General features: G+C 38.8%; 1 protein-coding gene across 7 annotated transcripts in view; it reads left to right on the top strand.

The window, feature by feature from the left end:
- Window positions 1-19,038, top strand: part of pcif1 (phosphorylated CTD interacting factor 1) — a 120,746-nt gene that overhangs the window by 61,427 nt on the left and 40,281 nt on the right. For all 7 annotated transcript variants that reach the window (XR_011340045.1, XM_069884706.1, XM_069884707.1 and 4 more), the window contains 2 exons: window positions 14,331-14,430; window positions 16,744-16,906. Coding sequence is in view for 6 of the 7 variants with exons in the window: in XM_069884706.1 (XP_069740807.1) it covers window positions 14,331-14,430; window positions 16,744-16,906 (263 nt within the window). In the remaining variant the exon portion in view is untranslated. The remainder of the gene's footprint in view (window positions 1-14,330; window positions 14,431-16,743; window positions 16,907-19,038) is intronic.

Below are 19,038 nucleotides of genomic sequence, written 5' to 3'. Positions count from 1 at the left end.
AACAGTCGTTAACGCCCCTCAACGTGGTGGCCACGATTCTCCCACTGCTCACATCCCCACACCAGGCCTTAAAAATTGATGATGTTTTAAGTAACACTTCAGCAAAGTGCAAATCTGCTCTGTGAAATGTTTGTATCATGTGCATCTGAACAGTAAACCCTGTGCATTGTGATAAGTTCAGATTCTATTCTCCTGGTTTATTCATGACAGAATTCTAAACTATAAAGGTGGAGTAGATTTAAACTGATCCAGTAATAGTAGAAGGAAGCCACACCATAATGACTTTAAGCTTGTACTTGGCAATTGTGCAACAAGTTTCAGTTCCATGACCTTTCATCAGAACTGGAAAAAATATTCTAATTTCCAGTTATGAAGGTTCATGATCTGAAACATTAAATATGTTTCTCTCTCCTCAGATGCAGAATAATCTTGTGTGTTTCCCCAGCATCTTCTGCTTTTATTTCAGACCTCCTGCATCTGCATTTATTTGCTTTTCAATATCCAAGCTAAATAGCAACAAACTATTGTTTTCCACCACATTGAAAGCAATATGTATAAGTTCAAGTCTGTTGTTACAGGTACCAAGATGTAGTGATAATATTATTTTGCGAACAGACCATTAGACATCTTGTATGTATACAAGTAAGACGTGGTACAAAAAGTGTAGTAAAAGAGAAAGATCTGTTGGTATGAAGTAAAGGTGACTTAATACTATTTTTAGTATTCAATAATGGTGGGAAATTGTCTTGGAAGCTGGTGGTGTGTGATCTCATACTCATGAATCTTCTTCCTCATGAAAAGAGGAGAAAGAGAGTGGTCAGGCTGGCATGCCTTTTACCATACAGTATTGCACCGCTTAACGTCCATTCAGGCAATGTCCGACCACATCTACGTCCATTGTCCATGATCCCATAAGGTTATAATTGAGTTCATAAATCCTGATCAAAGAATGGGACATAGCCGATGTAACAGGACGTATGCAACAACTTCCTGCATGCAACACTTGTATCTCATGTCCTTTGTATGCAAAGGACATGAGATATATTATGTAAGTAGGTACTGTACTGTACTGTACTTTCTGTCTATCATGGCTCCTAAACGCAGCAAAACCAGTGCTCGCGGTAGCAGCCGCAAGAGGCAAAAGGAGAAGGATCGATTTGGAAGTGAAACAAAGGTTATTAAACAACACAAAGGAGGAAAAATAGTGAAGGCTATTGATTGTGATTTAGGCATGTCACACTCGACAACCACAACGATCCTCAAAAACAAAGAACAAATTCTCCAAGCTGTTAAAGGATCGACTCCACTGAAAGCTACAAGGCTAACGAAAATGCGAGAGGGATCTATATCTGATTTGGAGAAATTGCTAATGACGTGGATTGAGGACCAAACATAAAAGTGAGACCCTCTCAGCACGTTGACGATCACTGCTAAGATGCAATGCTTGTCCAGGTGCTTAAAGAAAAAGTAGGACCAGACTCCGATATCGAGTTTAGTTCTAGCTCTAGGTAGTACAGGCGTTTCAAACAATGTTTTACGCTGCATAATATGAAAGTGAATGGTGAATCTGCAAGTGCTGATGTGAAGGCAGCAGAAGAATTTGTTGAAACCTTAGAAAAACTAATTGTAGAGGGAGGTTATTTGCCCCAGCATTTTTTTAAATATGGATGAAACCTCCTTATTCTGGAAGCAAATGCCTGAAAACGCCTTCATCCATAGGGAGGCCAAGTCAATGCCAGGCTTTAAGGCTTTTAAAAACAGAGTGACAGTATTGTTAGGAAACAATATTGCTGGCAAAAAGTTAAGGCAGAGGTAGCCAACGTTTTAATTTTTAATTTAAACATATAGCATGTTAACAGGCCATTTCGGACCATGAGTCCATGGCATCCAATTAACCTACATCCCCAGTATGTACTCATGAGCCGAAATAGGCTGTTACCGTGCTGTATATCTAAATTAAAAATTAAAAGGTTGGCCACCCCTAAGTTAAAGCCATTTCTTATTTGGCATAGTGAAAACCCAAGGGCTTTCAAGAACATTAACAAACACACCTTACCGGTTTATTACAGGAGCAATAAAAAGTCTTGGATGACACAAATGATGTTTCTGGATTTCCTTCTCGATTGCTATGCCAGTGAAATGGAGAAGTACTGATTGGAAGAAGGCATACCTCTCAAGATTTTGCTAATTGGAGACAATGCTCCAGGACATCCCTCTTTCATTAGTGACCTCCACCCCAACATCAAAGAGGTGTTCCTCCCACCAAACACCACCTCTTTAATCCAGTCAGTGGATGAAAGAGTTATTGCAGCATTCAAGACCTTTTACCTGAAGAGGACCTTTGCTAAGGCTTTTGCTACAACTGATGACACTGGCAAGACACTCATGCAGTTCTGGAAGGAGTACAACATTTTCCACTGCATAAAGTTGCTTGGGCCTGGGATGAAGTGACCAAAGAGTGCATGAATGGCATATGGAAAAAAAATACTGAAGCAGTATGTGCTTGACTTGGAAGGGATTTGAAAAAGATGATGAGATTGCAAGGATTAATAGAGGTGTTGTCAACATGGTAAACAACAACCTGAAGTTGATGAGATTATTGAAGAACTCCTAGAGGATGAGGAACTAACAAATGAAGAGTTGCTGGAGCTAAAGCAAGAGCATATAGCTGAAGAAGAGACAAGGAAAAAGGAGAAGAAGAAAGGTGCAGGGGAGGTTCACTGTTAAAAGGGTTAGCCAAATTCCTTACTGACCTTAACAGCTTGCTGAAGAGATGGACCCAAACATGAATGCTTTTCACTGATAGAGAGGAATGCTCATTCAGTGTTTGCTGCATATATAAAGAAATGAATGAAGAAAAGACAAAGCAAACAACACTGGGCATATTCCTGAAGAAGCCAACACCTCCCCTAGAAGAGCCTCAGCCATGTCCTTCAGGTATTACAGAGGTCATTTGACCTGAAACTATGAGAAAGTTGAGAACAGTGATGTGGATGATCCTGATCCTTTTTGCTAAATTGTGTGTGATATAGGCTAAGAAAGTGTTTAAATAAAAGTTTAAAAAGTGAAAAAAATTAAATAGCTTAATTTAGTGTAAGTTCAGTATCCCATATTGTTGTGCTAAGTATATGCAGAAATATGGTGTAATTAGGCACAATGACCACATCGCATAACACCCAATTTCACAGAACATACCTGTATTTAGCTGCTTTCCTAAGGCATCGGGAATTATTGATGGAGGGGAGGGTGGTATGTTTGATGGGCTGTTCCCAAACCATGTCGCACCGTGTTAGGATGTTTTCAATGGTGCATCTGTAGAAATTGTTAAATGGTGATACTGATATGCCAAATTTCCTTGGGCTTTTGAGGAAGTAGAGGTGCTGATGTCCTTATTTGGCCACTGCATTGACATGGATAGACCAGGAGAAGTCAGTGGAGATGTTTATCCCCTAGGATATCTATCTCCTATCTCCACCTCAGCTCTGTTGATGTGGACAAGTCTATAACCAGCTTTTGTTAACATTGAAGGAGAGATTGTTATCGAGGCACCAAGCCAAAAGTCCCTCTACCTCTCTTCAGTGTTAGAGATTCTGCCTACAATTATAATGTCATCCACAAATTTACAGATGAAGTTTAGGCTGCATTTGGCCACACAGTGTTGGGTGCACGAAGAGAATGGTTGGGGTTTGAATATGGAGTCTACTAGTGTGCTGGAAATGGAGGATGATTGTGGAGGAGGTACTGTTACTGTTACCAAATCTCACTGATTGTATCAATTGGCAGAGAGAGGTGCTGAGACCAAGATTACTGAATATGGGAATTAGTTTGCTTGGTACTATTGTGTTGAAAGTATAGCTGTAGTTAATAACAGTCTGATCTAGATGTCCTCGTTGAACAGGTGTTCCAGGGCTGAGTGTAGAGCTAGGGAGATGACATTGCTGTGGAACTATTTTGTATATAAATTGGAATAGGTCGAGGATGGCTTGTAGGCTGGAGCCATGATCAGCCAGGAAGGTAGATGACATGGGCTAAGGGTCATTTTGACTCATCACTACATTTTTGGCCCTTACCTACCTAGATTGGGAATTACTGTAAGGGACTATCTGAAGTCTCTATATCAGAATGCATACGCTCGAAAGTTGGCCATTTTGCTGAGTATTAAACGCACAAAAAGATTTTTAAAGCAGTGTACCTCCACCTTACGGATCCATATTTTGATGGATTGAGGTGATGCTGTCGACAGGAGGATTACGGTGGCAAATTACTTTTGTGGACTGGATCAAAGTTCCAGTCATTAAAAAATAATTTAATTAATTGATAGCTATCATATGAAGTGGCAATGTTGAATCACGTTTTTCAGTGTTGCTGAATAATGAGTTCCAGGATTTTGGAGCAACGTATAACATGCTGGAGGAGCTCAGCAGGTCAGGCCGCATTCATGGAAGTCAATAGGTAGTCAGTGTTCCTCCAGCTCCCCACCTATTCCCTTTCTTCCTCACAGATTGCACTTTCCTCTACCTCGCCCTATACTTTTTCATTTCCCCCCATTTTTACCTGTATACTCATTATCTGCCAACCTGTGCTTCTTCCTCCCATCCCTTTTAATTTGAGCTTCTTGTTTATTGCTGTAGCTGATTAAAGGTTTTGGTCTTTAATGTTGAGTATATTGCCTTCAGTGAGGGTTTCCTTCTCACCGAGTTCCTCCAGCTTTTCGTGTGTTGCTGTAGTTTTCTAGCATCTGAAATCTCTTGTTTACCTCCTTCATTTTGACACAGGTCCAACGAAGAATGTTTCCTGGTTAGAATAATTTGTGACTAGGAAACTTGGAAGTGAAAGCATTCCCATACCCCTCTGCAGTCCTTAACTTTAGGTGGGAGATTTCACAGGTTTGGAAAGGTTGTCAAAGAAGTCTTGCAAATTCTTCAGTAAATTTTGAAGATGAAATACATTGTATACCTCTTCCACTAGTAGTGGAAGGAATAAATGCTACGATAGTAGATTGGGTAGCATTTCAGTAGCTGATTCATCCTGAATGATAGCCTTTTGAAACATTCGAGTTGCATACTTCCAAGTAACTCAATAATGTTACGTCCCTATGGATAATAGGAAAGGTTTTGGTATCCTGAGGCGAGGCAATATATCTGAATATCCAAACTCTGGCAGGTTGGTGATCCAATTCTGTTTTTGGTGAAAGTAACTCCCAGAGCCACGGATTTGGGTGGTTTTAATGCTGACATTTCTCAGAGGGAGCTATTTATCTGAATAATCTAACATTTTGTGTGCATGATTGTTAGATGATTTCTGTTCAGCAAGAATTGAAAGATTTTCAAACCTATTGCGCATGTCAGACAAGCAGGTTGATTAGAAAGGAAGTAAATAGGCAAAATTGCTGGAAAGACAGCAGGTCCCACAGCATCCATAGGAGACAAAGATATATAACCAATGTTTTGGGCCTGAGCCCTTTGTCAAAGCATGAGCTAAAAGCAGGCAGGCGCCTGAATAAAAAGGTAGAAGGGGCAGGCGGGGGGCATGGCAAGATGGCGTAGAGTTTAGACGTGTAATCTCGACCACTCTGGCCAGTCTTTTAAGTACCCATTTTTTAACCCTTTGTTTTCAAGTTTAAACTTTTTAAATTTTAGTTTAAAGTATTAAGGAACTATTATGGCCATTAATGGTAAAAACATTAAACCTCATGTGCAGAAGAATTTACATTTTCGAAGTGCTGAAGATTTGGGGCCTAAACAACTTGTTACAGCTTCAGGTTTAATTTCTTCAGTGTCTAAACCACAAAGACCTCCTGTGGGAGCTGAAAAAAAATGTCTACTACTCACCAAGTGAAGAATGGCGCTGGAATTACCCGTTCTCTGGAGGAAGGTGCGTGTTCCCAAGAAGTGGATCCCGATTCTGGAAGCCTTTCGATTTTAACGGAGGGAGCACGCAGGAAGACGACTCCATTGTTTGAAATGCATCAGGAACCATTTCAACCTGAAGGTATCGATTTCCTCCGTGATTTTGTGAGAAAACAACGAGCTGCGGGGGGAGACCACCATCGACCCCCTGAGGAAGTCGGGGTGCCGTCGCTGGGAGTCCAGACCCGCAGTAAAACCTCTAAAATGCCTTTTGTTGAATTGCAGTAGGAGCTAGAGTTACCTGGTTCTGCCACTATGTCAGAGAAAGCAGGGCTGAGCTTTTCTGAGCTACAATGTATGCAGTTAAATGCTGTCATTCAACCTTTAATGAATGAGATGGCTCAGATGAATGCTAGTATAAGTTCAGAATTGAATACAGTTAAAACACGTGTGGAAGCATCTTGTGAAGATTTTTTTAAATTTCAGTCTGCTTTTTTGGAATGTAAACAGCAAGTGGTTTCTAATACAGAAAATGTGTTAAAGGTTGAAAAATCAGTTATAGATTGCAAGAACGTGAGAAGGAGTTAGAGAGGAAAATAGACTACTTGGAGAATCAAAGCAGAAGGAATAATGTGAAAATCGTTGGTTTGCCAGAAGGCATGGAAGGACAAGATCCTCTTCGTTTTTTTTAAAGACTGGATCGCACAAGTACTAGGGCAAGAATTTTTTTCTAGAGGCTTGGTACTGGAAAGAGCTCATAGAGCTTTAAGAAGAACATCTTTACCTGGTCAACCACCGAGACCTGTAATAATTCGATGTTTGAATTATTTTGACAGAGACGCAATACTTCGACTAGAGTGCAAAATGCGAGACAATGACAAACTCCGTTATTGATTCAGAATAGCAGAGTTTTTTTTTAATCCTGATTTGAGTCAAGAGGTCATTCAACGTCGACATAGGTTTAATCCAGTTAAAGAAGTTTTGTGGCGTAAAGGTTATAAGTCTACTTTTCGCTACCTGGTAGTGTTGAAGGTGTTTCATGGAGACTATCAATTACAGTTTTTTTGAGAATGATCGTGAAGCAATGATTTTTGGTGATTCATTGCCAGATATAAGAGGACAAAGACGAATGTGGTTGTTCTCGAAATGGAAGAAATGGCAGAAATGGGAAAAACGGGAATGGAAAGAGTCCAACTTTTTCTGAAATGGGATCTCCGAGTTTGGAATCTTTTGGATGAATAGAAGAATTTTCTTATTCTTATTTTACTTTTTATGTTATTATGATATCTTGATGTTATTCATTGTTCAGCTGGGGAGGGAGAGATTTGCTCTAAGTTCTTTACTAGTCATCAGCCACTGGTGGGTGACGTACACCCAATTTTTGTTTAGGGATTACTACCTTTTGGTAGTTTTTTTTTCTGGGGGAATTTTTAAAAAAAAAATTATTTTCATTTTAGTTAGCTTTTAATTTGTGATTTTTTTTCTCCTATTGGAGGGCCTATATACGTTGATTTTGAGTTTTCATATAAGGATATTATTGGTATTTAGTAATAATAGTAGATATGTCAAAGTTGAGGTTTGCTACTTGCTAATGTTCGAGGTTTAAACTGTCCGATTAAGCTTAAGCGAGTCTTGGCGTATATTAAGAAAATGAAAATTGATGTTGCTTTTTTACAAGAAACACATATGAATGTCAAAGAAAGTATGAAATTAAAGAGGGACTGGGTTGGGCATATATATTCTTCATTTAATTCTAGGGCTAAAGGTGTAGCAATTTTGATACATAAAAATTTATCTTTTGAATTACAATCAATGGAGGAAAAGGCAGGATATATTCTTAAATTGAATTGTATGATTTTTAGTGAATTTTGGACTTTACTTAATATTTATGCCCCAAATGTAGATGATGAAATATTTATTTCAGATGCATTTTTATATCTGGGTCAGGCTAATGATAATATTTTAGTTGGTGGTCATTTTAATTGTGTTTTGGAACCTTTATTAGATAAATCTCCAAAGAAAATTAAGAAATCTAAGATGGCTGTTCAGGTTCAAGCGTTGATGAAAGATCTTAATTTAGTAGATATTTGGAGACGTCTTAATCTGGCAGAGAAAGATTTCTCCTTTTATTCATCTAGACATGAATCGTTTTCAAGGATTGACTTTTTTTTAGTATCGGCACATTTACAAGGGAAAATACAACAAGTGGAATATAAAAGTAGGGTGATTTCAGATCATTCTTTGCTATACTTTACATATGCAACTTCTGAGAAAATTCAAGTGGCCTATCGTTGGAGGTTTAATACAATGTTATTAAAAAATACGGAATTTATTGATTTTTTGAAAAAACAAATTAACTTTTTTTTAAAGAAAATTCCAATTCTGTTCAAAGTAAGTTTGTATTATGGGATGCTATGAAAGTTTATCTGAGAGGACAAATAATTGGTTATACCTCTAAAATAAAAAAGAATTGATTAAAACAGAGTCTTGAATTAGAGAAACAGATTGATGAGTTAGAAAAGGAATTTCAGAAAGATGCTACAGAAGATCAGAAAATAGAATTATCTAGGTTGAAATTGGAATATAATACTTTGCAATCTTATCAATTTGAATGTGTGATTAATAGGACTAAACAACAGTATTATGAATGGGGAGAGAAAGCATATAAGGTATTGGCGTGGCAATTAAAGAAAGAACAGGTTTTGAGGACTATTAATGCTGTTAGACGGAATTCTCTTATCACTTATAAACCTTGTGAGATTAATGATGAATTTTGTTCATTTTATAAAAAGTTATATACATCTGAAGAAAAACAAGAAACTTGGATCGATTGATCTTTTTTTTATCACAGTTGAATTTACCGATATTAGAGGATGCAGATAAAAAGGAGTTGGAAGAACCATTTACTGATTTGGAAATTAAAATGGCTATGATGGAAATGCCGAATGGTAAATCGGCTGGTGATGATGGATTTTCAGTTGAATTTTATAAAAATTTTTATTATGATTTTTCTACAGTGTTTGGGGATGTATCACGTCAAGTTGGAGAACATTATGAATTACCTGAGTCCTGTTCTAGTGCTTTAATTACAGTAATCCCAAAAAAAGATAGAGATCCTTTGAAAGTATCTTCATATAGACCAATTTCGTTGTTAAATGTAGATTATAAAATAATAGCTAAACTTTTAGGGAATAGATTGGCTATATTTTTACCTAAGTTGATTCATATGGATCAAACATGTTTTATAAAGAATAGGTATGTTTCAGATAATATTCTGTGTGTGATTAGTTTGATTAATAGATTTCGACAATCTTTAGATCATCCAATGGTAGAAACCCCTGAACCCAGCTCAGCGCGGACATTGGCGACTTCAGGGGTTTCTAAGAGGCTCTAAAGGCTGTGTACGGCCCCTCACCCCAAGTCCAAAGCCCGCTGCGCAGCTCAGACGGCAAAGTCCTCCTCAGCGAAAAGATCTCCATCCTCAACCGATGGTCAGAACACTTCCAATCTCTTTTCAGTGCCAACCGCTCAGTCCAAGATTCCGCCCTGCTCCAGCTCCCTCAACAGCCCCTAAGGCTAGAGCTGGATGAGGTTCTCACCCTGGATGAGACATATAAGGCAATCGAACAACTGAAAAGTGGCAAAGCAGCAGGTATGGATGGAATCCCCCCAGAGGTCTGGAAGGCTGGCGGCAAAACTCTGCATGCCAAACTGCATGAGGTTTTCAAGCTTTGTTGGGACCAAGGAAAACTGCCTCAGGATCTTCGTGATGCCACCATCATCACCCTGTACAAAAACAAAGGCGAGAAATCAGACTGCTCAAACTACAGGGGAATCACGTTGCTCTCCATTGCAGGCAAAATCTTCGCTAGGATTCTACTAAATAGAATAATACCTAGTGTCGCCGAGAATATTCTCCCAGAATCACAGTGCGGCTTTTGCGCAAACAGAGGAACTACTGACATGGTCTTTGCCCTCAGACAGCTCCAAGAAAAGTGCAGAGAACAAAACAAAGGACTCTACATCACCTTTGTTGACCTCACCAAAGCCTTCGTCACCGTGAGCAGGAAAGGGCTTTGGCAAATACTAGAGCGCATCGGATGTCCCCCAAAGTTCCTCAACATGATTATCCAACTGCACGAAAATCAACAAGGTCGGGTCAGATACAGCAATGAGCTCTCTGAACCCTTCTCCATTAACAATGGCGTGAAGCAAGGCTGTGTTCTCGCACCAACCCTCTTTTCAATCTTCTTCAGCATGATGCTGAACCAAGCCATGAAAGACCCCAACAATGAAGACGCTGTTTACATCCGGTACCGCACGGATGGCAGTCTCTTCAATCTGAGGCGCCTGCAAGCTCACACCAAGACACAAGAAAAACTTGTCCGTGAACTACTCTTTGCAGACGATGCCGCTTTAGTTGCCCATTCAGAGCCAGCTCTTCAGCGCTTGACGTCCTGCTTTGCGGAAACTGCCAAAATGTTTGGCCTGGAAGTCAGCCTGAAGAAAACTGAGGTCCTCCATCAGCCAGCTCCCCACCATGACTACCAGCCCCCCCACATCTCCATCGGGCACACAAAACTCAAAACGGTCAACCAGTTTACCTATCTCGGCTGCACCATTTCATCAGATGCAAGGATCGACAACGTGATAGACAACAGACTCGCCAAGGCAAATAGCGCCTTTGGAAGACTACACAAAAGAGTCTGGAAAAACAACCAACTGAAAAACCTCACAAAGATAAGCGTATACAGAGCCGTTGTCATACCCACACTCCTGTTCGGCTCCGAATCATGGGTCCTCTACCGGCACCACCTACTGCTCCTAGAAGGCTTCCACCAGCGTTGTCTCCGCTCCATCCTCAACATCCATTGGAGCGCTTTCATCCCTAACGTCGAAGTACTCGAGATGGCAGAGGTCGACAGCATCGAGTCCACGCTGCTGAAGATCCAGCTGCGCTGGATGGGTCACGTCTCCAGAATGGAGGACCATCGCCTTCCCAAGATCGTGTTATATGGCGAGCTCTCCACTGGCCACCGTGACAGAGGTGCACCAAAGAAAAGGTACAAGGACTGCCTAAAGAAATCTCTTGGTGCCTGCCACATTGACCACCGCCAGTGGGCTGATAACGCCTCAAACCGTGCATCTTGGCGCCTCACAGTTTGGCGGGCAGCAACCTCCTTTGAAGAAGACCGCAGAGCCCACCTCACTGACAAAAGGCAAAGGAGGAAAAACCCAACACCCAACCAACCAATTTTCCCCTGCAACCGCTGCAACCGTGTCTGCCTGTCCCGCATCGGACTTGTCAGCCACAAACGAGCCTGCAGCTGACGTGGACTTTTTATCCCCTCCATAAATCTTCGTCCGCGAAGCCAAGCCAAAGAAAAAAAAAGATCATCCGATGGTGATATCTTTAGATGCAGAAAAAGCATTTGATAGAGTTGAGTGGAATTTTTTTGTTTAAAGTTCTGGAGAAATTTAAGTTTGGTCCTTTCTTTATTGGTTGGATTAAGGCTTTATATAGTAAACTGGTAGCTAGAGTATTGACGAATGGCTTGATTTCGGAACCTTTTAAATTGACTCGATCAATTCGTCAAGGTTGTCCTTTGTTTGCATTAGTGTTCGAACTTTTAGCACAGCCGATAAGACAAAATACACAGATACAAGGTATGAAAGTTTTAGATGAGGAGTATAAAATTAATTTATTTGCTGATGATGTATTGGTGTATTTAACAAATCCAGCTCAGTCACTTTTCCACTTGAAGGAGTGTTTAATACAATATGGATGTCTTTCTGATATAAAGTTAATTGGGGAAAAAAGTGAAATATTACCGGTAAGTGAAGGAGATTATTCAGCTTATAAGAATATTATTAATTTGAAATGGACTGATCGAATTAAATATTTGGGTATAATTTTGAATGTTAATTATCAATTTTTATATTAATTAAATTATGTTCCGTTAATTAAAAAAAATAAAAATTTCCGAATCAGTAAATGGTTCTTCCAACTCCTATATATCTGCATCCTCTAATATCGGTAAATTCAACTGTGATTTGATTAAATGGAAACATTTACCTTTTAATTTATTGGGTAGGATAAATACAATTAAGATGAATATTTTTCCGCGTATGCAATATTTGTTTCAATCTATTTCGTTATTACTTGATAATATTTTTTTGAGATTTGAATAAAATGGTTAGGGAGTTTTTGTGGAGAGGTAAATTTTCGAGAGTAGCTTTGAATAAATTAACTTGGAAATATGAGTTAGGGGGATTACGTTTACCACATTTTCAAAATTATTATGAAGCAGCCCAACTTAAATTTATTAGATCATTGATGGATTTGGAACGACGTCCTAGTTGGGCCAAAATTGAGATGGCAAATATTTTTTAATTTGAAATACATCAATTTTAGTTTAGATGGAATATAAATTTGTTACAGCAACATAATGTGCCTATATTAAAACATTTAATGAAGTTATGGATAAAGAAAAATAAAATTATAGGCTCTAGGAGTGAATTATTGGCTTTGACTCCATTGTATAATAATCAACTTATTTCTTTTTCAATACACAATCGAAGTTTATTACATTGGAGATTTAAAGGTGTGGAAAACTTGGGAGATTGTTTTAAAGGGGGTAAATTTTTATCTTTTAATCAGATGAGGGACAGTTTTTGTATTGATTTTTTTATTATCTTTGTTTCTTTATTATCAAATTTGATCTTTGGTAAAACGTACATTTGGTAGAGATATGATTTTACCTGAAATGACTAAATTTGAGACTTTTCTTATGAAGGTTCCAGAGAAGGGTTATATTTCATCTATGTATCAAATATTACAGGATGGTATGGATAAAAAGGGTTGGGATAAATCTAAAAGTAAATGGGAAGCGGATATTGGTTTTATTTTTTCCGAGGATGATTGGTTAGATATTTGTTATGACATTGTAACTAGATTGATAAATGCACGTAATGCAATGATTAACTATAATTTTTTACATCAATTATACTTAACACCTGAAAAATTAAAAAAGTATGGTTTTCATGAATCAGATTTGTGTTTTAGATGTGGTAATTCTTTTGGAACTTTTTGGGAGAAAATTCAATTGTTTTTAGAATACCCGTATAAGATTAAAATACCTTTAGATCCGACAGTATTTTTATTGGGTAGTTTGCAACCTCTGAAAGGTTTGGGATTAGATAAATTTCAACTTGCTTTTGTATATTTAGCTTTATCTGTAGTGAAAAAATGTACTGCTAGTACGTGGAAAGATACAAATATGATTGATATTAATAGATGGCATAATGAGATGAAATATTCTTTAATAATGGAAAAAACTACATATGTTTCGCGTGATAATTATAGTTTTTTAATTAATAAGTGGTTGTTATACTCAGAATATTTACATTTCAATTTATGTTGATTAGATCTTAATATGTATGTTTAATTTTTCCTTAATATTTTTTCTTTTTTCTTTCTTTATGGCTCTCCTTAGGAGAGTTGGCTGAAGGGGGGGGGGGGTTCTTTTCTTTTTTTTTCTATATATAAAAAAAATAGCGTTCATGTTTATGGTTAATTGTTGTATATGTTCTGTACTTTTTGTTTTTTGAACGAATAAATAAAGTTTAAAAAAAATGAAGGGGCAGGCAAAGGAGCAAGCTCAACACCTAAGAGGCCATAGAGGGATGTGGATAGGAAGGCAAGAGTGAAAAGCTGAGATCTACTGCATTTGGTGCTCCCTTTGTGGTCTCCTCTGCATCTGAGAGACTGGATGTAGACTGGGAGGTCGCTTTGCTGCGCATCTTTGCTCTGTCCGCTGTAGTAGTGGGGATCTCCCAGTGACAGCCTGTTTCATTTCCCTGCCCAATTTACATGCTGACATTTCTAACTGTGGTCTCATACACTTGCCCAACTGAGACCACCCACAAATATTCTGCCTGGGCACACTTCAACCAGGCAGTGTTTACCTTGACTTCTCCAATTTCTGTCATTTCTCCTTCTACACTCACCCCCACCAAAATCTCTCTCGTTCCCTAACCCAATGTCTCATTACTTCCTACTCTACATTCACAGAGCTCCCCCGATCAATTGTTTTTCTCTCCTGCCCTCCTATCCATGTCCACCTGTGGCCTCTTTTTGCTCATACTTTGACGAAGAAATTGGTTATATATCTTTGCCTCCTATGAATGCTGCGGGCCCTACTGAGTTTCTCCAGCAATTTCATTTGTTTACTCCAATCGCAGCATCTGCAGACTTCCTTGTTTCACTGATTAGAAAAATAACTTGTTTTCATTTTAGATTTTGTCGCATTTTTCTGGGGCCCTCTACAGTATGTCTGTAGATGGAGTTATTATAGACACTTGGAGTGAAAGTATGTGTATTTCAAAGCCTGAGAAGGATCTTGACTCCATTTCCAGTTCATGAGTAATGAATGATCTGACGATCCATTTTGTCATCCTTACTTTATGCTGCTTCCCCAGGAATGCTACACCAGATATCAGAAAAACTGTGAAATGGAATGTGGAGGATACTTTCAACTGGCTACGAAAGGAGCCATCTGCTACAAAAGAAGATTATATGGTAAATAAAAACTAATAGTGAAAATGAAGATTAAGAGTGCCAAGAGTCCAAAATTTACTCTAGGGTTGGGGATTTTCTTTGCCCATCAGTAGAGATGACATGGTAACACCACTAATGGCAAAGATGGCTGTCTATAAGGGTAGAGATCACAATTATAGCAGAAGTGGGCAAGAGAACCAATATCAGGGAAAAACCTAGTGACCTCATCCTCAGCAACCTATCTATCTCAAAAGCCTCTGACCATGACAGTATTGGTATGAGGGATTATCTCATACTAAGGATGTACTCCATGATGTAATGTGCCACCTTCATTGTTCTAAATGGGAAAATAGATTTAGAAGTTCAAACATCATATTTTTCGCAACAATCTGTAATGGTCCAGTATATTACCTTACTCAAGGCATTTGACTTATCTTATTTCAATGAGTGTGCTGAAGGCAGGCCAGGAACAGCAGTCATAGCTAAAAATGGGATGCAAATTGTTTACCTCATCTGCCCTTGATTTTGCCAATGTAGTGTAGACAATATTGAATGCAGTAGATGATGTTGGAGGAGGGGATTGAGAATCCCTGCCTCTCCTAGAAGATTCTATTTGGGTGTCTGGATAGTGGTGGGTGAGGAGATGTAGGGATAGATGTTTCACCATCTTTGGTTGCAGGGAAAAACCTATTAATGGGGAGGGATGAACAAACCAGGGAATCAGTGATCCTATGGAAATCAGAAAGGATTGCGGAGGGGAAGATGTGACTGAGATTCTATTGTAGCTGGATGTAGAGGCTGGTAGGGTGAAAGGTAAGAGTCAAAGGAACTATATCTGTATAGATAAAGTTGAAGGAAATGTTTTAATGTGGTCTCCTCTATGCTGGAAGTGCCATCCACCAGCACTCTATCTGCAGTGGTCATCTTGAGCTCCTGGTTGCAAACCACTTTTTCCTCTCCCCATTCCCACACTGATTTTAACGTTGCTGGGTGAAGTCAAATGCAAACTGGAGAAACTACACCTCATATTCTGCTTGGGCCTTCTACAAGCTGAGGGGATAGATATTGAATGTTCCTTTCTGTTTCCTGATCAACCTGGGTCCTCTCTTTCAAACCCTCCCCTGTCCCCCATTATCCATTTTCTTTTCTCTCCCCACCTGCTTTAATCTACCTTTCACCCACACACTCAACCTATTGGGTACCCTATCCCCTCCCTGTACTGATCTCATCTGTTGTCTCTCCTTTATTTGATTCAATTCATTACCTTTCTTATTAGATTCTATTATCTGCATTCTATTTTTTGTTGTTCCAATTATCTCCCAGTCTCGGTCACTATCTCCACTCTTCTCTCCCATCTGGCATGTCTGCCTATCAACCATTCTTCACCTGTCACTTACCAGCTCCTGTCCCATCCCTCCTCCCTCACCTTTTTATACTGTCTTTCTCTTTGCACTCTCAGTCCTGATGCACGGTATCAAACAGCGACCATCCTTCTGCCTCTAAAGTGCTGCAAGACCTGCTGAGTTCCTTTAGCAATTCATTATTTTTCATTGTTCCAGACTTCTCTATGCAGTCCCTTGCATCTCCTCCATTCCACAATGTTTGAGATGGATCTCTACAAGACCAGCTCCTATCTCTTCCATTGAAAGATAGTAACTTTAAAGCAACCATGAATTCATAGGAGTTTTAAAATGGAAAATATTACATTGTTACTGAAACTTTTTAAAGGAGAAATTAGGGCCATGATGAAATGGGCTTTTGTGATGAATTAGTAGAGGTTTTGGCTTTAATGAGGGTTGATTAGACTACTGAAAGTTCAGACTTCAAAGTTATAAATGGACGCTTTGGATATTGCTTTAAAGCTGTCCTTGTCCTTGTAAAGCCACATAACTGTCACGGGGCCATACAAAATGCAATCTTGAGCTCTACTGAACCTAATGTGCCCAGTACAAGTTCTCATGGGACTACATTTTATATTGCTTCAGTGGTTCACTTGAGCCATGTAGTGATGAGTTAAGTTTCATTGCTGCAGGAGTACTAGCTGAGGGCTGAGCCCTTAAAATTCCAGGCACAGTGTGTTGTCAATACCACATCTTTTTTTCTCCATAATACTGCAATGATTCCTTTCAATGCTGACTCTAGTTGCACACTTGTTTCTGAGGAAGTGTCCTGAGTGTTAGATAAGAGTATTGCGGAAAAGCTATTTCAAACTTAAGAAATCTTAAGCTACTATTAGAATAGAAATTGGTGAGTTATTTTAGTGCGATGTGCAAATGTTTTTGTCATTATGTATTGTGATATCTGTTGGATGAAATCCTGACTTATTTGTTGTAGGAGAGGCTTGAACATTTGCGTAAGCAATGTGGACCCCATGTAGCAGCAGTGGCTAAAGATTCAGTAGAAGCAATCTGTGGGAAGATCTATCACATATCTAGTGAATATGTGAAACGAGTCCGAGAGAAGCATTTAGCAGTACTACAAGAGTGCAATATGTCAGGTGAGTTATTGAGACTCTCACAAACCAATTTGGATTGAATTTCATTCCCTAATTTCATTTGAAGGGATAATACCACTAGCAGGATAGGCATCTCTAATGAACTTGATAATTGTTGGACTACTTCAGAGGGCAGTTAAAAAGACAGGGATTTTGAAATCTTAGAACAAATCCTGATTAAAGATTATAGTAAGTAAGTTTAATGACTCTCCTTTATTAGTTCATATCTACTTGATTTACAATTTTGACAAGTTTTCCAAATCAATATTTATCATTCTTTGTGGCACTGGTTCATCAACTTATCCCTAAAACCTTTCTCTGACCTTGTCCCAATTTCCACTTCGCAATCTGAATTGCTCTATTGTCAATTCATCATCTCCATATCATTTAAATATTTTTTAAAAACTTAAATTCTCATTGTTTTATCACACTCCCATTTAATGTGCTATTGTGTTGGTTGATTTTTCTTCCCACCTACACCATTACCTTAATTTGTATTGGCTTATCATTCAGTACAACTTTTTTTGGTTGTTCTATCATTGAACCCTACCACCATACATATTAATGTAGTTCCCAATCTAGTATCGCCAATAGACATTTTGTTATTGGTAAGTCTCTGTTCTTTATCTCTTTCATTCACTTCTTTCTAATTTTAGGGTGTATTATTTCCTAAACTCTCCCAAGCCCTCTATCATTCTACTTTGTAAGTTCATCTCTCCTCATATTGCTGTGTTGTTGGTTCCAAGTCTTCTCTCTTGGCGGTTGGGTTCTGCCTATCCTTTTTAGTTGGGTCATTGCTTCCCATGTAACTTTGTCATAGGTTTTGAATTTATCTTTCATCGTCATTGATTCCCCTAATATTCACCATGAATTAGAGGAGAAAATATGTAATCGGATTGAAACAGTAAGTAATTTCAACTTTTCTCATATTGACGAGGACTGCCATATTGCAGTAGTTTGAATGGGGCAGAATTTGTTAAGTGTCTAGGAAAGTTTTCTCAAACAATATGAAGATGGCCTGATCTGAAAGGTGCAGCACTGGAAATGAGGCAGGGAAAGTGACTGAAATTTCAGCGAGGCAGCATTTTGGGACCAATTACCATAATTATGTTAGTTTTAAAATAATTATGGAAAAAGTTGGGGGAAGAATAATTTTGAAAGCAATAAACATGAACTTGCAGAGGATGATTAGGAGAGGGTGTTTGCATGTCAAGGGATATCTGCCAAGTGGAAAGCTTTTAAAAATAAGATGGGGAAAGTTCAGGGACTCGGTTCCTGTTAAGAGTGAAGGCAAGGCTGGCAGGGTTAGGAAACCCTGGTTTATGAGGGATTTTGAGGCTCTGGCCAGGAAAAAGGAAGATGCATGCATCAGGTATAGGCAGCTAGTATCAAATGAATCTCTTAGAAATTTTAATGGAGATGGGAGTACCCATGAGAGGGAAATCAGAAGGGTAAAAAGAGGACATGAGATAGGATTATCTTTTATTTTATCAGACAGAACTAAGAAGAATTTGAGCAGGTACATGGATGGGAGGGGTAAGAAAGGCTTTGGACTGGGTGCAGGTCAGTGGAACTAGATAGAAAAATAGTTCAGCACAGACTAGAAGGCCCTCTTTCTGTCCTATATTAAGAGGAAAAGGGTGACAGTAGGTCCTCTTAAATATCAGTGTGGTTGTCTATGTGTGGAGCCAAAGAAGAGGGGTGAGCTTTCACATAAGTAATTCTCATTTGTATGAAGAGGTTCATGTAAGTTAAGGAATTAAAGGAAATAAATAGTAATGTCTTGGAACATATCCACATTTACAAAGGAAGTAGTTGTTGGCAGTTTCTGGTACCTGGCTAACTGTATCAAAGAACATGGTGGGAAGCTAAAGAAATTGCAGGGGCCTTGACAGAGAGGTATTAGCATTACTGGAAAACTGGCGAGTGGCTATAGTGACAAGCCAGAGAACTACAGGATGGGGAGCTTAAGAGGATTTTGAGGGACAGGATCCACAGTATTTGGAAAGTCAAGGGCTGATTCAAGATAATCAGCATAGATTTCTGCATGCAAAATCATGTCTCTCACAAATTTGAGGGTTTTTTGAAGCGATGATGAAGAGTATTGACAAGGGCAGAGGATGGGCATTGTCTTC

The sequence above is a fragment of the Narcine bancroftii genome, chromosome 6 (genome assembly GCF_036971445.1).
Source record: "Narcine bancroftii isolate sNarBan1 chromosome 6, sNarBan1.hap1, whole genome shotgun sequence".
In the NCBI taxonomy this organism is placed as follows: Eukaryota; Metazoa; Chordata; class Chondrichthyes; order Torpediniformes; family Narcinidae; genus Narcine; species Narcine bancroftii.
Note: the sequence above shows the minus strand (reverse complement) of the source record. Positions and strands in the feature narration are given on the sequence as shown.